Source organism: Embiotoca jacksoni, unplaced genomic scaffold (genome assembly GCF_022577435.1).
Source record: "Embiotoca jacksoni isolate LCO1_2020_lvr unplaced genomic scaffold, fEmbJac1.0.p SCAF_11, whole genome shotgun sequence".
Lineage (NCBI taxonomy): Eukaryota > Metazoa > Chordata > Actinopteri > Embiotocidae > Embiotoca > Embiotoca jacksoni.
Window position 1 is genome coordinate 4576519 of NW_027185241.1, and position 17613 is coordinate 4594131.

General features: G+C 43.9%; 1 protein-coding gene across 3 annotated transcripts in view; it reads right to left on the reverse strand.

The window, feature by feature from the left end:
* The window catches only part of LOC138194032 (poliovirus receptor homolog), a 78230-nt gene that overhangs the window by 35219 nt on the left and 25398 nt on the right, over nt 1-17613 (reverse strand). For all 3 annotated transcript variants that reach the window (XM_069142413.1, XM_069142412.1, XM_069142411.1), the window contains exons 2-6: nt 12918-13027; nt 11745-11994; nt 8387-8680; nt 8104-8221; nt 7307-7455 (exon numbers count right to left, since the gene is read on the reverse strand). In XM_069142413.1, coding sequence (XP_068998514.1) covers nt 7307-7455; nt 8104-8221; nt 8387-8680; nt 11745-11994; nt 12918-13027 — 921 coding nt within the window. The remainder of the gene's footprint in view (nt 1-7306; nt 7456-8103; nt 8222-8386; nt 8681-11744; nt 11995-12917; nt 13028-17613) is intronic.

Genomic DNA, 17613 nt, shown 5'->3' on the forward strand with positions numbered 1-17613 from the left:
AGGAAGAGAAGGAATATAGTTGAGAAAAAAAGAGTAGTGGAGAGAGAGTGAAAATAAAGAAGGCATAAAAAAAGAGCAGGAAAGAGAGGGAGGGGAAGAGAAAGAATGTGGGGGTTGGATGATGTCAGTGGTGCTGGTCTGAACTGTATTCAGTCAAGTGTGTAAGAGCACTGAGGTGTCAGTACAGTCAAGTGTGTGTGTGTGCGTGTTGGGCTTCCTGCTACAATGACATTTCCTCCTCTCCCTCAGAGCTGCTCCTGTCCCCATTCCCACAACAACGTCTCAGCCATGTTTCCCCCCCCGTGTCGCCCTTCATCAGCCAGGGTCTGTCCAAGGCTCACCACAAATCACAAGGCAAGGTGGGAGGGTAAAAAAAAAAAGCAAGCCACACACACAAACAGTTTCTGTTGGATCGGGGAATGGCGTGTGTGGGGCAGAACAGGTGGAGGCCATGCAAAGGAGGAGGAGCGTTATGATGAATGGAGGAAAGGCGGGTGGAAATTAGATTAAAGAGGAGGAGGAAGAGGAGAAGGAGGTGGCGGATTGAGTGAGTGACAAAGTGCCACAGCGGAATGACAACTGTTCCTGGAAGCGATGAATGAGGAGCAGGGGGACAGACTGGCACCCCTCTCCACTTCTGTAAACCACAGGCACCGTTTGATTGTGCATCGGTCCGATATGTGGGTCCACTTGTACTCCAGCATTGCTAAATGTGTCACAGCTGCCTTGCTGCATATGCATACACAAGAAACACCATTTAATTCCATTTTAAATTAGACAAAGCCGTTGTTAGAATGCAAACTAAGGCGGGTAGAAGTAAAACTGGGGCTCTGCCGTCCAATACAAAGTATTTCTGTGAGTGTGTCTGTGTGCATAAAAACTCCAGGGACAAGTAGTGGTGTCTAAATCAGGGTTGTGAAGAGGTCCCGTATGACTTGTCAGCCACGTAGTGCTCTTTTTTTTTAACTCAAATTTCCCATTCCCCTGACATCCTCCTCCAGTAATATTGGTGCCGTATTTTAAAGCAGGTATTTCAACTGCAACAGATACCATCGCTTTGGCAGCAAAGGCAACTGCTAATTAAGACTGAGGCTAGGTATTGTTGGAATTTTTTTTATTTATGGTGGCAATAACACATCTAAGATGCTAAAACAATAAATATAAACATGTTTTTTCCTCGAAAAGCAATTATTTAAATGCACCAGTTAACATTTTTAAACTTGCCTGAATAAAATATGATTTAAATCAGCAAAATTATGATGAACGTCACTTTAAAAGTAAGTAAATAAGATTAGGAGTGCAGAAATTCTATGCTATCTTTTAGCTCTTGGTGTCACGGACATATTTCAGTCGGCCTAGTAAAGACACTAAAGCCAGTTGAAACACAAGCAAGTGTTACTGCTTTGCACAAGCTTTTCAGGGTCATGAGTTCAGGGCTCTAAGTGCTTATGGGGACTCTGACAACTCCCCACAAACAGAACCTGTGACTGTTTTCCCCATGTGGTCATCATCTAGAGCTCAGTGAGCAGGGGAGTGTGGCAGTAGCACTGCCAGAATTTATGTCTGCATTCATTGTACTTTGAATACAAATTTTCTCCAAAGGGGACAGGTAGTGATACAAGGAAATACGTAGACAACATAAGTGTAATAACTTAAACCGGAAGGATGAGCATATTAGAAAGACAGCATAGACTTTATTCTCCGTTTCTTCAACAGCCTGCCTTCTTCAAAGAGCTTTTACTAGAAAGAAAAATGTATGTCTCCATGCACGTTATTCCCACTTTAACTGGGTTCAAAGAATTCATGTTATTATGCATATCTTGTTATTGTACATGTTAAATTTGGATGCTACAGAAACAATAAATAAAATACTTTCATGTTACTGTTTCAACAAGGCACAGTGTGGAAGAAACATATTATGAAATAAAGTCTGTTTATTATCTGTCACTCTGAAGTGCTATCTCCCCTCAGGTTTGAGCGCAAGAGCTACAGAATAAAACCAAATAAGTAGTAGCGAGGAAATTAATTATTTATTTCAGTCCCCGGTTGAAAGTGATCAAGAACCCTTAGCTAAGCTGAACATCCTTTCTGTTGCTCGAGCTTTCCTTTCCACTCTCTGCACTTTCACCAGCCGCTGCAGAGGATTAACCAGTCTACGCCGCTGTTGAAATCCCTGCCTAAATTTGAAAGTAGCAAATCAGCCCAATTCTTATTGTCATTCCCATTTGAAATCCAACAGAAGCCGGCCCCTCTTGTTAAGTGTACAGAGAGCTGACAGAATTACTCTTGTAACACTGATTCTTGTCAAGAGCAAAAATGGCAGCCTACTGCTGTCTACACCTGTGCTAAACTCCTTTCTTCCTCTTTATTTCTGCCTCTCCTCACCTCCACTACCCTTTTCTCCAACTCTGCCTCCACTTCACCAGCTGTCTCCTGCATACACTCTTTCTGTCTCTTTCAAATCCATTTTCGCCGTCATCTCTCCAATTTACATTTGCATTTCTGTCATATGTTACTTCTCTCTGCTCTCCTCCTCTGTGCTTCACTTTCAACATATGGCAAGAGAAAAAAAAATTAATAATATGGATAGGTTTTCTTATCCTCTCATTCATTTTCTCCCACCAGACTCCCAAAGCACACCGGCTCTCTTCCCCTTGTATTCTCCCCCAAGCTGTGCTAAACATTCCTGTTCACACACATGAGAGTGAGATCTAGCCCTCTGTGTCCACTTCTAGCAGGAACACAAGAAATGCATTATCACCTCCGGCTCTGTGGAGCTCCTCCACATGCGACGTGGCAACAATCTCTGCGCAAACTTGGGGCCGGATTCTGCCACACATTGCCATCACATCAAAAGGAATTACACTAAAATGTAAATGCAAATTCTCCCTAAATTCCTCTCATCCAATTATTTTTAATGCGTCGCTCAAGTCAGTTCTTAAGCGTAGCTCTTGGAAGTCTGTCTTGCTAAAGCCTTTTGTGGATGATAATTCATGTTTTATTCTACCATTCTGGAGACAACACTTGAAAGATTTAAAAGAGAGATGTAAAAGGAGCCAACCCAGGCTCCCAGTACAGGCCCACTACAGACTGACACACATCCTAACAAAGCACCAGTGGTATTTATTTAAGTGGGTGAGGAGAGGACATCTTATAAACACATGCTGCTGGATGAGGCAGCAGTAAAACTGCAATATGCATGCAGTGTGGATAACAGGGGGAGAAAAAAAACAGAAAATCAAACATGCATAACTGCAGTAAGTACTGCCCCCCTCCCACCCTTCCGCTCTCTTCCCCAAACTCACACACACTCAAACACACCATACTGCGGAAGCCAAAAACAGCATGCTTCTTATGAAGTCATGTCCAACATGACTGTAAGCTCCAAGTGACCGCAAGTAATGAGAGAGATGGAGCGGAAGTAACGTTTACTGCAGCCTTCCAAAAACATGCATGGTCACAGTCACATGCACGCTCCCACACCATGATGGTCAGTCATCTGATGTCAGGCTGGGCTGCACCTAGAGCATAGCTTAGTAGTATTCTCTGTCAGCATGTTAAGTTATTGAACTGAGCTTGTGTGTGTGTGTGTGTGTGTGTGTGTGTGTGTGTGTGTGTGTGTGTGTGTGTGTGTGTGTGTCTGCTAATGAGGGGTGGGAAGGGGGCCAGTTGCAAGCTGGAGGGAGACTTGGCTCCATCAGACCTGTTCGCTGGCTGTTTTCGCATGGCCAGAGACACACTGACAGACATAGACGGATGCAGGCAGACACACGCACGCACGCACGCACGCACGCACGCACGCACGCGCGCACACACACACACACACACACACACACACACACACAAGCCCCTTGCCCTTGAACTGTCTCCTTGGATGAGTCTGAAAATGGGAGAAAAATTCTCAGAATTGAGAGGAAATCTCTTTTCCGTTCAACTGAGGATCCCCTCAGACCATGTGGGGGATTCAATCCTGGGCATTTAATTTGTTTTTTTTAGGTTCTACTGTGCCACCCCTGTAAGGAACAATGAGGGAAAAAAAATCCAAGACAGAAGATGGAGGGAATCTGGGTTAGCCATACAAGTACCCCCCTGAGAGGAGCCCAGAATGGAGGGATGGATGGAGGGATGGCTGGATGGAGGGTTGGATACTACTAAGCTGTGATTAAGGAAGAGCTACTGGTATTTAAGAGTTAAGCTTGGAGAGAGACGGAGATAGCATGGGCATGAGATGGAGAGGGAGAGAATGCTGGGGGCAGGAGTCTCTTCTCTGAGCGGGGAGATCAGCGCCAGACTTGCGGAGGCTGAAAGACAACCTGAGAGAGATAAGGAGGATGAGGAGAGAGCATATGCTAACTGAGAGGATGAGAGATGCAATGAAAAGAGCAAACTGCAGCGAAGGAGATAGCGAGCGAGCGATAAATCGAAAGAAAGAGGAGCGGAGAGCAGGGTAGGATATGTTTGCGTGTGTGACTAAGCAGCAGGATCGAAGATGAGAGGAGGAGAGGCAAGGAGAGGAGAGGACATCCATCCCTCCCTCTGCCTCCATGTGCACAGGACAAGACTGAGGGCAGAGGACACGAGTAAGAACGCAGACGCACACTTGTGGGTGGATTTGTGTGTGTGTGTGTGTGTGTGTGTGTGTGTCATGCAGCTGTGGGGTAAAGTGGAGTGGGGGACCTGCTATGTAGCAGGTGCTGGCCATTTCACGCCTGTCGGACCCTCTTAGCCCTGTTTGTCTACACACATTCACATTAGCCTCCACAGGTCTGAATCACACCCCCATCTGGAGTCATTCCACATCTTTCTTAAACTCCGCTTGGACTGTCATCCACTCCTTCGTTTCACTTTAACAATGCGGACTTATCTTTCCTTCAGAACACTTCTCTCCCTCTCTCTGCTTACCTAAAACCTCCCTCACTCTGACACTCGCTGGTTGCCTCAGTCACCTATTAACTGCTGGTAAATTTAGCTCGCATCTTATCCTCCTTCTTCAATGCCAATGAGTAAGAGATGAGTAGGTTGTAGGGATGAGGTGGTCGGTGGCGAGAGAACAAGACGAGATGGAGGCGGGAGATGACAGGACAAGGAAACTGTGGGAAGTTCAACACGAGAGGGGAACCAGAAAAAAAAATTTAAGCAAGGAGAAGAAGAGAAAAAGGAGAAAGTGGGATGAAGAATGGGGGAGGAGTTGGAATGTAGGATAAAAGACAGAGTGGTGGAGGAACGGATGGTGGAATGAGAAGAGAAGCAGCCAGGAGCTGAAGCAGCAAAGGGTGACTGATCCGCTCTGAGAGGCTTGGAGACAGACAGAAACACACGCTATGCTCAGAGATAGTGGAGGCCAATAGCGGTGGAGATAGGATGCAGTGGCACAAGATTCCCATGGGAGTTTTAAAGGATGTCAGCATCGCTCTCTCCCTCCATCCCTCCCTCATGCCTTTACCCTGTCCCTGTCTTGACTGTGAGGATTGCATGCTGGCACTGATTTATCCTGGTGCACATTCCCAATCTTTGTAGTCTAAAAGCAGCACCCTCAAACCTTGCTCCCTCTGCTCCCCTGGATCTTTGCATATTCCTTGCTTGCTACTTGTAATACACAGCAGGAGATGGTGACATCCTTTGTGCTACAGAACCCAGTTATACTACGACTGTATGCAGCGGTACATAATGGCCCCAGAGGAGCGGTGACGCATGCTGTGGCACCATAAGGAGCCAAGGGACTTGAAAAAAGATGGGGGTGAGAAAGAAAGAACGAAAACTGAGCGAGAGGACAAGAAAAAAAAAAGAAAAAATGAGGGCATGAAGGAACTGGGTGGCTCTTAAGACATAGCCACTGGAGAAATGTACTCCCCCCTCCCATTATGGGCATGGTTTACCCCCGTGTCAGCAGAAAATAACTTCCGGTTAAGTGCAGGCAGGAGAGTGAAGGGGGATGTATTTTGTATGAGGTGAAATGTAGGAGTGAACCCTGTTGAAGGGTGCAGCTAAAACTCCTGAGGGACAGTGGGAGGTGGACTGGGTGGCCTCTGCTTTTATTCTAAATGGAAACATTCTGGAAGATTTTACTAAAAAAAAACCTGAGGTTGTACAACAAGGTATGCACCACACATATGCGTACACCTGAATACAAATTATACATTACGAGACAGCAAACACATACACATACTGACAAAGAGTGCAGGCCTCATCTCAGCGATACCCAAGAAAACAAATAAAATCCACTTAATTTCAATGTCTACAGTATCATTGTGAGTCAAGCGTCTCACTTTAAGTGATTGCGTCCTCATTGACAAGACTGATTGTAATAGAAAGACTGCTCATATGCTTTGCTTCGTCTCTGCTGTCAATACTGATGACTGAGGAGCAGTCCCCTTGTCTGATAAGTTGTTTTTGTGATCGTGACTTTGTTAGCTGCTCTTTTGATAAAAAAAAATAAAAAAAAAATAAAAAACACAAATAAAAAATATTTAAATATACCTTGGGTAGTAGTGAAACATAGAAACATAATAATACAGTTTATTAAGTGCATGCAAAAGAGACATGGAAAAGTGACATGCATTCTTAATAGCACACAGAGATATAGATATAAAGTTGAAGGAGAAATTTGAAAAGCAGACAAAAGCATGCACATACACAAACCGTCTCACACACACACACACACACATCATGGACAGAGCAGCTAGACCCTTTAGCCCTACACTACACACCAAAGAGTCCTCAGCACAGAGAAAATATGTGTGTGCGTTCATGTGACATGTGAGGTGGAACAAGGTGTATCTCTGGGGAAGCCATGAGCGCACAGAAGACCAGGAAATGTGCAGCTTGTGTGATAAAGGTGCACTTGGTTCCAGTTCATCAGTTCAGAGGATATAAATGTTTTCATATACAAGCCAGGCGAAAAGTTTACATGATGAATGAGACTCGAGTGAGTCCCCAGTGTGCTTTTCATGTTACCTCTGAAATGTTCACTACTTTATTGATGCATTTGCCGTGTACAATTTATTGGCGTGTTAAGACATTTACGACTTAAGCAAATTACACTTAGCATTGGTCTTAATCTATTCAGAGCAGCCAATGGGTGGATTTGTAATGACAGGAATGATTCTAATGGTAATCTGTACACGTACAAGAAAACAAAAAGGGCACTTCTTTAACTGATCGTCTCTTCTGTCAAACTCCACACATGATGCACTGAAATCAGTTTAAATATTTCAAATGTTATCTGACACACATCGCGAGGAGTATTTACGCACGTGCTGTGTATTTATGTGGTGCATTGTGCACTTCTTTGTGTCATTCAGCTTACCTCTGACCATGGCTGTGACCTGATCCCTGTTGGTTCCGATGCGGTTTCTGACCTCGCAGACAAAAGTGGTGTTGACGGCCTCATCCACCTTAAGTATCTTCAGCTCATTGCCTGTGATCTGCACCGTGTCTGGCATCTCTCCTGACATGCTGCAGGGACACGAGCGTGTCGACACAAGACAGAAAGAAAAGTGAGAAGCCCAAAAAAAAAAAAAGGAAAAGGAAAATAGGACAGCAGTTTGTTTGACTTTGGACACATCGAGATCGACATTAACAGAAATGTGCTGGCTGCATTGTGCATTGTCATCAAATTCCACTAATCTTGATCAGCAGTGCAAAACCAATCAGTTTGCCGCCCCCCTCCGAACAGCAATCCATTATTACAGAATGCTGGCAAATACAATGGGGGCAGGGGGAAAATCAAAACTGCTGGATCCAAGCCCAAAAATCTCAACTCCCATTTTAAAGTTAAAGTTGAGGTTTTTTTCCCCCAAATTTGTTCAGTTATGTTAATAGCTGAAGATACAGAAAAGGGGAGAGGAGAAGCCACACTGTGTTTCTCATTATGCAAGGGTTAACAGAGTCCATTATGAGAAATTATACAGCTATCTCCATAATCAGAGCAGAGCTCTGTAGTGGCAATAATAAAAGCGCTGATTACAGCTCGGTGGGGATTGTGGACCTGGAAAGAAGGGTAAAGGAAGAGAAAATGTGAGAAGATAAGAAAAGAGCAAGAAACTATGGGAAAAAGAAAGCAACAGACCAGACAATAGAGTTTCAAGGATGCCAATTACTCACGTCTTCCAGTTGACAGAGGTTGGAAGGGGGTTCGCTGTGGCCTGGCAGGTGAGCATCACATTAGTACGACCCACATACCAATTATTGTCATAACCCAATATTGTCACCTGAGGGGGATCTGGGGGAAGGACAGATGAATGGCAGTGAGTTCAATTGATCACTCCAAGGTATGAAATTGGCAAAACCTATCATGTTAGAGCGTGAACAGCAGAAAACTTTAAGAATGAATAACTGCTGGGCTGTGTGTGTGTGTGTGTGTGTGGGGGGGGGGGGGGTGTCTTACACTGAATGGCCAGCTTCATCAGGAAGCTCTCTGGTTTGACCTGCGTCCTGTGCGCCACCAAGCAGCTGATGTCTTTCCCGTTGTCTTTCGCCATGGGAATCATGTGGTACTCGCTGTTCACTGTCATTGTGTTCTCGGCCCCCAGCTTAGAGGTTGTCGTGTCATTGCCATTGGCTGTGGTGACCCAGGAGATCTGGGCAGCGGGGCGGCCATCCATGGACTCACAGCGTGCCACTACGACCGGCTTAGTGCCCGCTTCCACTGTCACGATGGAGGCCGAGTTCTGAGGTTTAGCTGAAGGAAGGATGGATGGATGGATGGATGGATGGAGGAGACAGAGTGGCAGAAAGAAGATTAAAAGATGTCGAGATAGATAAAATGGAAATAAGACAGCTGAGGTAAAAGATAATGTGAACCATTATTGATAAACTAAAATAAAAAGGAAATCCAAAACCTCAATCTCCAAACAACCTTTGCCCCCATATTCACCCTCGCCCTGGACACTCAATCTTTGGAGCCTACATTGATAAACAATTGCAAGCACCAGTGCAAACACACCCAAACTCTAAATCTTATTTCACCCTCCTGCCATTTTTTTTTTTTATATATATATATTCCCTCTCTATCACCCACCATTGATATACAATTTCCCTGACTGGCCCAGCGCATTTCCAGCCACAATTTCTAAATCACTACAGGATTCTCAGTCATCCTTCACCCCCTCGCTCCTCATCCCTCCTCCATTGCCCTCTCTGATACTCGTGTGGGATCAGAGGAGAGCAGGCAGGACAGGAGCTGACAGCAGGCATGACAAGCAGCTAGATCAATACACCGCCGAAGGGGAGGCACAGAGGCATGATGGGTTGGAGAGAGAAAAGAGTGCGGAGCAGAGGCACTGGTGCCGGGCCAAGGTTAGAACCACGGTTCCATTGCATTAACAAGAACACAATTGATCTGACAATACCACTTATAATAGCAATTAGGCCAGGCTGCACATGCTTTTAACCTGCATATTACCTTTGGAGGAAGGGGAGAGCAATGGGGAGAACCAGAGAGAGGTAAATGCAGAATACTTTGCATTTTATACATATATATAGTGAGTAAGGTAAATATGCATGTGCTCACTATCGACACATGGGTGAAAAGCTTAAGGAAAAACAAACAGAATTCCCCTTGGCACAGAGTCTTTTAGAAACTCTGTCAGAAAGATAAACACCACTGAACACAAAGCTTGGGGTTTTGGCTGGAAAAGCTTATTTAACTGATAAAGGACAGTTTAAGATGGTTGGCCAATTCCTCACATTATAAATTGTTTGCCTACTCAATCCATTTATGTCTGTGAAAATCTCAAGCTACACGTCTTTTGGAGTAAGTTAGTCTGGACTGTGCTGAATTTGATTCTTCTGTGGCGGCCAAAGAGCCAACTGGGGCTTGAAAAGTAGTACTTGCAGAGTTGTATCCTCACGAAAAAAAAGACCGAAATTCAACAGAAAGCATGTAATAATTTTTGGAGTCCTTGGGAGGCAGAGAACTGCTATGTGTTTGAACCCAAGACAACATGTTGGCAAACAACAATTCCAACAAGCGATACCCTTGACAGATAGAGCTGTAAAACCATGACTGAGTGTGGTGCACAATACTTATAACAACAGAGCTGCTGTGTATCTAAAAGGCCTGCCTTTAGAGGGTGGTGGGAAGTCATGCTCACCAAAGTGCCGCTGCAGATTTTTTTTTTTTTAAGTTCAGTGGTGCCAGAAAATCATTTGAGATATACTTTAAAAAAAAAAAAAAAAAAAAAAAAAAAAAGTAGCTACCATGTATTCAAATTGTTTGTAATCTTCTGTGTTTTGTGGAAAAATTCTCTTGATAATAAAATTATGTTGCCTCATTACCTGGACATCTATATCTTTACATCAGAGGAGCCCATGTTTTGATTCTTAAGTGGTACAAAATCCTAACTGTAAAATTTTGTGCAGCTACACAGTACATAATATGAATAATATAGCAATATACAGAATAGTGCTGTTAAGCTTACGTCTCATCTACAAATAATTATGGTATTCTCTCTCTCCTTCTAATGTGCTGTTGGTGTATCTGACATCACAGATTTGGGCTGCTGGCTACACTGACAAAAACAAATATTTTGAAAAAATTGGCAAGACGACTTTTTGACAAATAATCATTATACACAGTAGTGTTTTAATTAAATTTAAAATAGTAATTTTCTGTAAAAGATATTATATTTTAATGAAATGTAATTTTAAGGAACATAAACATCTGTTTTTGGAGTGTGGACCTAAGCCAGATATATTTTTGGCCCTTCCCAATAAAGAATTTGGGCTCCTCTGCTTTACATTCGGCACCACGATAGAAATAGGTCTCTGACTTTGTTGCTTTACCCTCAAAACCATTCCAGTTATGTTAGGGCTACAAGGATTCTGGATAAAATGAGAATCATGATTTTCTTTGAGAATTAAGATCGTGATTCTCATTTTTCCAAAACAAATGTTTATTGCTCTCATTTACCTGATTCAGAAAGGAAGGTGACAAAGTATGACAGTCCCTGATACAGGATGGGCACATTAACTTTAGATAACAGAAAGGGAACACTCTTGTTTTTAACTGAAATGCAGGAGCTTCATTAAACTGAATATAAAAACAATCACCTTCCACCACTTGATATCTCTCATTTGCTCTCCCCGAGTTTATTTTGCTTACTGCTGGTTTCTGCAGCTCTGCATCACGTGGAGTAACGCTGCATTATCATTTGTTCAGGGAAAAAGTAGAAGCGTTTGCTTTAAATCAGTTGATGTCCCTGATGAAAACGCATCAGATTTGCTGTCATTTAGAGAGATAGCATAGAGTTACGAGTCGACAATGTGTTTTGAATAGGATTAATCGTGCAGCCTTAAGCTGTGTGATTTAATGTCCTCCATCTCATAATGTAAAATAACATAAGCATTTTTCCAAAAGACAATAAATGTGGTGCGTAGCACTATCCAACACTTATAAGAAGAAGAGAAGCAAGATTTGGGCTTTTGGTTTTACTTTAAAATTACTTTAAATGTTTATGAGAAGCAGGGAGAGGTGTCAGATTTCAAAGTAAAACTGAAGGCTTGAAACTGGAACAATTCTTCTGTCTGTTATTGGAGTAACCTTACTATGAAACAGCAAATAGATTTGTGCCCTGATCCTAACGCTTAAGTTCAAAATGTCCCAAAGGTGTCCATTTGGTCAGAGAGTGTATAACTATGGAGGCCTTATCATATGAGTCACATCATTTTCATGCTCATTAACACATTCATGACCTCTCACACCTCTTTATGAACACAGATTGTAGATGACGTTAGTGACCTACCTAGCATCACCAGGTATGTGATGCCCTGCTCGTTGCCACTGGGGTAGGTAGCATATTCGCAGATGTACTTCCCCTCGTCGCTTATCCTAACATCGGTTATCTGGAGGGAGGGGTTGACCAGCTTCGGAGGGCTGGGTGTGAAGCTGACTCTGCCCTTCATTGGTGAGTCAGGGTAGTTGGGCTCAAAGTTGGGGTGAAACACAGCAATATTGAGCCTATCTCCGTCCTTCGGCTCGTAGATCCACGTGATCTGCGATGGGAGCATGCGCAGGGGTCAGGGGTCAGGATGTGCACGGTGAGCGAGACAAACAACAGGCTGCATTCATCGTGGCATTGATGACTGACACCGGCAAGCATTTTGAGGCATCTACATTTCAATGTAAACTCTGCAGGGCAGCGTACACAGCATCACAATCGAGTAAATGGAGCAGGTATGAATATGGATGCAAGTTTTACAGGAGAAGCACTCTCTCAGCTGTTCTTAGCAGAACCAAGCAGAGTTGTGCACTTCCCACTTCATTGAAATGCAACCAAGAAGTGCAACCATTACCATATTCATTCCCCTAAAGCAAAATTAAGCTTAGTATTGTTTGTTTGGAGTAATAAAACATTAAGCCTAAATGTGATAAACAAAAATAAATAAAAAAATTAAAAAAAAACCTTAAAAAAAAAAAAAAAAAAAACTATTGCCAGCCTCAGGATTATTTCTGTGGGCTATGATTTGTTAGATTAAGGTTTAATGTGCCAAATAAACAAGGCACATGGACCTGCATTATCATTTAATGGTTATTTTGATTGCAGCGAATTGCTCTTATCCCCCTCTGTGACTGAGTGTCACACACCTGCAGAATCAGGTTGAGAAGTAAATTGAATACGTTACTTTACAGAAAATGGGCCATATGTTTAGTCAAATATGAAATTGTGCATTCATGTAATGGCCAACGCCTGCTCGCTTCAGTTGTGAGAACAGATTGGAATCCCAGGCAATTTCAACAAACTCTATTGTGCCAAGTCAGCACAATGAACTTCAATTTCAGGATGAAACAGACATTTTTATGAGAATTTCATACCACAAACTCAGTTTGGAGTTAATATGAGCACGGTGGTGTAAAGAAGTAATCACACACTAACTGAATCAGAAAAACAATTGCATGGAGGAGGTGTGTGTCTGACCATTGTTAGCTGTATCCCGGCGGCATCGGTGAAGGCACAGCGCAAGTTGACTGTCTGGCCAGGATACGACAACACCTCTGGCTCCACCTTCACCCGCTGGCCTGACGTTCCTGAATGAAACAAAGAGAGACAAAGAAAAACATTCATCTCAGTTGTTTCTTTTGGTCCCAAACTACAAGAAGAAACAAAGAAAAGGAACGCAAGAATCATGTTGGTACAAAGCCTGATGATAAATGAGGACAGTATGGAAGTGTCTGGTACAACAGAGGACGGCATTAGTGAACCCAGGCAAGTAGGCCAAGAGTCTGGTATCTCTTCGTGACTGGGTGGATGGAGTGGCCGAAAAAAGAAGAAGAGGAAAGCCAGTTCTCTTTTGCACATAGGTCATAAATCATCCGGATTGGTTATGCTTTTCTATAGCCTGCCATTTGCTGCGCCGACACATTCCTGTGTAACTGCAAAGAGTCAAAATAAATATGCTTTTCTTAGTGTGTTGTGTCAGTGGGTGTGTGAGAAACAGAAAGAGCGAGGGAGCTTTACAACGACAATCTGCTCATGTGTGCACGAGTGTGTGTGTAATCCAGGTCTCTGTGAAAATGTAATTACTTGTATGAGTAAGCGCGCATTAGAGTATGTCAGCAAGATGGCACCTGTTTTAAGTAAGACTGGATTACCTGTGGATACACAACTTCAAATGTCTGCAGCCAGGGCTAACTTGTGTGGATGGGTGTGTGAGCGCTCACAATGTGTTTACAGGCAAGCTACACACGTACAACAGCATCAATGAAACACAATTTCCCCTAAAGACAAACAATTACTTGCAAAACTAGTTCCACCAGTTTGTGCTTAGCCAAAGCTGTTGTGTTGAAACTAATACAATCTGGAGGGCTGAAGGAACACACACACACACGCGCGCGCACGCACATACAAAACCCATACACAGGGAGATAGTGGAAAGGGCAGTGCTGTCTTTCTCTTTTGACGAGCAATAAACGCCACACCTTCTCTCCTCTGGGGAGATCTGAGATATCAATACAGAGGAAGAGGAGAGGGAGAGGAATGAGTAAAAGACTGAGTGGGAAAGTGGAAGAAAACAAGCCTTTCCTAGAATAACACCAGCTCTCCCAGGACCAGCCCAATTTACAACCACAAAACAACCCCCTTGTAGCCACAGAGGAACCTCTGGACAACCACTAAGCAGCCCATGGGAGCAGTGGAGAGCCTTATTGGGCTGGAATGAGGAACAACTTGCTCTTTTTTTTTTTTCCTTCTCTTGGAAACACATACACAAGCATAGCATATCTGGGCAAGTCGACACACAGCAACCGTGTACATACACATCTCATGACAGCTTTATTGCACAGTTGCTGGCCTGTAATCTTTCAAATATCTAGTGAGGATGAGGCTATGACCCTCTGTCAAGCTACTTGAACTAGTCCGACTAACTACAGATGAGCTCTGGCAATGAGAGCTCTGTTCCGGTTACAAAATTATGTAGCAGAAGACGAGAAAAAGGGATCAGAGGTTATTAAAACGCTTGATTACTAGTTTTGATTGCTGTGTCAGCTCGACATGTCAGATATCGTTACACTGAGTGGCACTGGAGATGAGTGACGCCGCCTTTTCATTTCTCATATGCGTGTATAGGTGAAAATCCAGGCATAAAAACATTTCCACATGCACTTCTTTTGTGTCCACACAACAATGTGAGGGCAAAGTTGAGCCAGGCCTGTTGTCTGTCATTCGGAGGCAATAAGAGGAGAGGCAGCACAGGTCAACTCCTGCCAGAGCTCAGATGACAGACAGGCTGGCCTTATGAGACTCTATACAACCCCGGGAAATGAATATTACACACAAGACAATACAAAGATTTGCACCGCCTCATCCTCCACAAGAGTCCCCAAACCTCAGGCCTGAAGACCCAGACTCCGTGTCATTAGATCAGCAGACGGAGGGAAGGAAAAGTCAGTATGTGCACAAACATGGGCACAACAGACATTTGGAAATCATGAGGCAAGGTGGCATTTGAAAAAAAAGTAATTGTCAGTATAAATATTTAGAGAGCACTGGTTTTATTAAACAGAAGACAGAGAGATCGGAGGCGAAGAGAGAGAGGAACTAAGGGAATTAGAGAATAAAAGACAGTTCAAGGGTAAGAGTGAGAAGAAAGCAGGAGCGACAGAGGGAGTTGGAGGGGAGGAGAGTGAGAACAGAAGCGTTGTGTCACCGCTGCTCTACTTTACAGTAGCTCTGCTGCCTGCAGGTGACATACAAGAAACGCCACCAAGTCGAGCGCTCGTGAACAAACAAATGCATGCACACGCACAGACTGCCCTCCTCAACATCCTTAAGTAGTCAGATGTCAGCATCCTAAGTACTGTCACCTATCATTATGTCTTTAACACCCACATGATGCGCATGCACACACACACACACGCACATTATGCTGATGGCGGTGTGACAGCCCCGCCATATTAACACAGTCCTCTCTGATCTCCTGCCTGGTCACGCTGACATTTCCATATTTCCCACCATTCGTCTGTGAAGAGGAAAATGAATCGGGGAGGAAGGAGCGGAGGAAGTATGCTGGCAGGATGGAAGGATGAAAGGGGGGAAGTCGAGAGACAGCCCGGGAATGCCAAAGTGACGGAGGATGAGAGCGGAGGAGGGGGGGGATGAAGTGCGAGGAAAGTGGGGATGAAAGGGTGTGAAGAGAGTACGGTGCCAGGAATAGAGAATGAAAGAGGGAGCTAAAAGAGAATGTGGTGAGAGAAGAGGAGAGAAAGGAGGAGGAGGATTGTGAAGGGGAGACGGTGTGAGCTATAAACAAGGTTAATAGGAGATGGCTGAGGGACAAAAGAGAGAGACATTTGGAAGAGAGAAATAAGAAGAATGAGAGTAGAAGTATGAAGAAGAAGAAAAAAAAAAAAAGAGCAGTAGAGATGCAGTGGGAGCTACTAAAAATGGAGAGGTGGGGGGGGAGGGAGGGGGAGAGGGGCACAGGTAGAGAGAAACAGAGCGAGGAGAGGCAGATGAAGGGAGAGGAGCGGGAGGCGTGGAGCAGTGTGAGGCAGGGTAGACTCCACACCTGACCTTGTGAGAAACACTGTCGCTGTGAATAGAGAATGAAAGAGAAAAACAGTGAAACGGCGTGAATGAGCCAGAGGAAGCGAGAGAGCGAGTTTTTAAAAAAAGAAAAAAGAAAGAAATACCGCAAATCCTAATTTTCTCTGCAGCCCATTTGAGCCAGCCGTGGCTTATAAAACGAACATACGCTTATCAGTCTGTGTCGCCTGCCTCGCTGCCTAGCTGGCCGACTCTGACGCCTAATGGCATTCATGTCCTCTGCCTGATCCCCACTATAGTGGAGAAAAGCACAACGTCAGGGGGACAGGGAGTGCAGGGCATCAACTAAAATATCTAATGGCCTTCAGAGCTCAGTGACTGTCATTTCATCAAGCTTGTGGCTATGCACTGTCAGGTGGACTACAATGAACCTTCCCCATTCTCCATGTTCCTGAAGATTGCTTCCTAGCACCCCATTGTGTGTGACTGTGTGTGCGAGTGTGAGTGAGTGAGAGAGATATGTGGGTGTGGGTGTGGGTGTTCCTTTGGCCTCTCTAGCACATTGCGGTCTCAGTAAGCATTCTGGCTTTCATTATTCTTCCAGATCTGTGTGAATTTCTCCATTTCCATTATTTTCTAATTGTTGTTGTTGTTGTTGTGCCCACCTTCTCCACTCCTGGAGAATAATAGCTTTGATACAAGCGGTATATGGAGTGCAGGGTGGGGCGTCGATTGTCCGTCCTGATGAAATCTCCTCTCCAATTTTTATTCCTCAAACACGATCTTGTTCCTTACAGGGGAATTACAATGATTTCTAGCCTACCATACAAACCTGATGACTTAAAAGTTTTGCAAGATGCCATAAAATACACAATGAACACACTGTTTTCCCAATGTTTCACACCAACCGGGAGATGCTATGGACTAAAGGTATCTCTGAACTTCCTCCAAACAAGGACCTAAATGTTCCACAATGACAACGCAAAATGATCTGATGGATCACCCTTTACCGGTTTTTCAAGTGTCTGGGTTATACTCTCAGAACAACAGTGTCTGTGTTTTAGGGCCAGCCTCAGATACAAGTGGTTTCTGAATGGAAGCTCTGCCAAATACCAGCTTTGTGAGGCTCCCGAAGTGCAATTCTGTTTTTCTGAGACATTGGCACAGAGACACAGATTCAATTCCATGATTATTACTAGGGTTGTACTTTTGTACAGTGCAGCTTGTCAGTACCGAGACAGTGACACAGTTTTCTGTCATTTTGGTTCTTTGCTGTAGCAAATGGGAGTTGAAATTAAATAATAGATAAGATTAACGTTCTGACTTTCAGCTTTAGGAGTGTTGAAGGGCCTTTACCTCCATGCAGTTCATCTCATCAATTTTTGAATTGAGGTCAACAATTCTGAGATCACTAATTATTTAGTAATGTTAATATTAACACTCTACAATTAAAGTGTGAGCGTCAGGAACTTAGTCTGATAGTGACGATTTTGTTTCTGTCCCTCATAAGGAGTTACAGCTTTCAACTGGAGCACGACTGACTGGATTTGTGGGGACAATGCCATTACCGATATCAGGAAGTAATAAACTATTGTATAAATATGCGCGAGGTCAATGCCTCTGGTTTCAT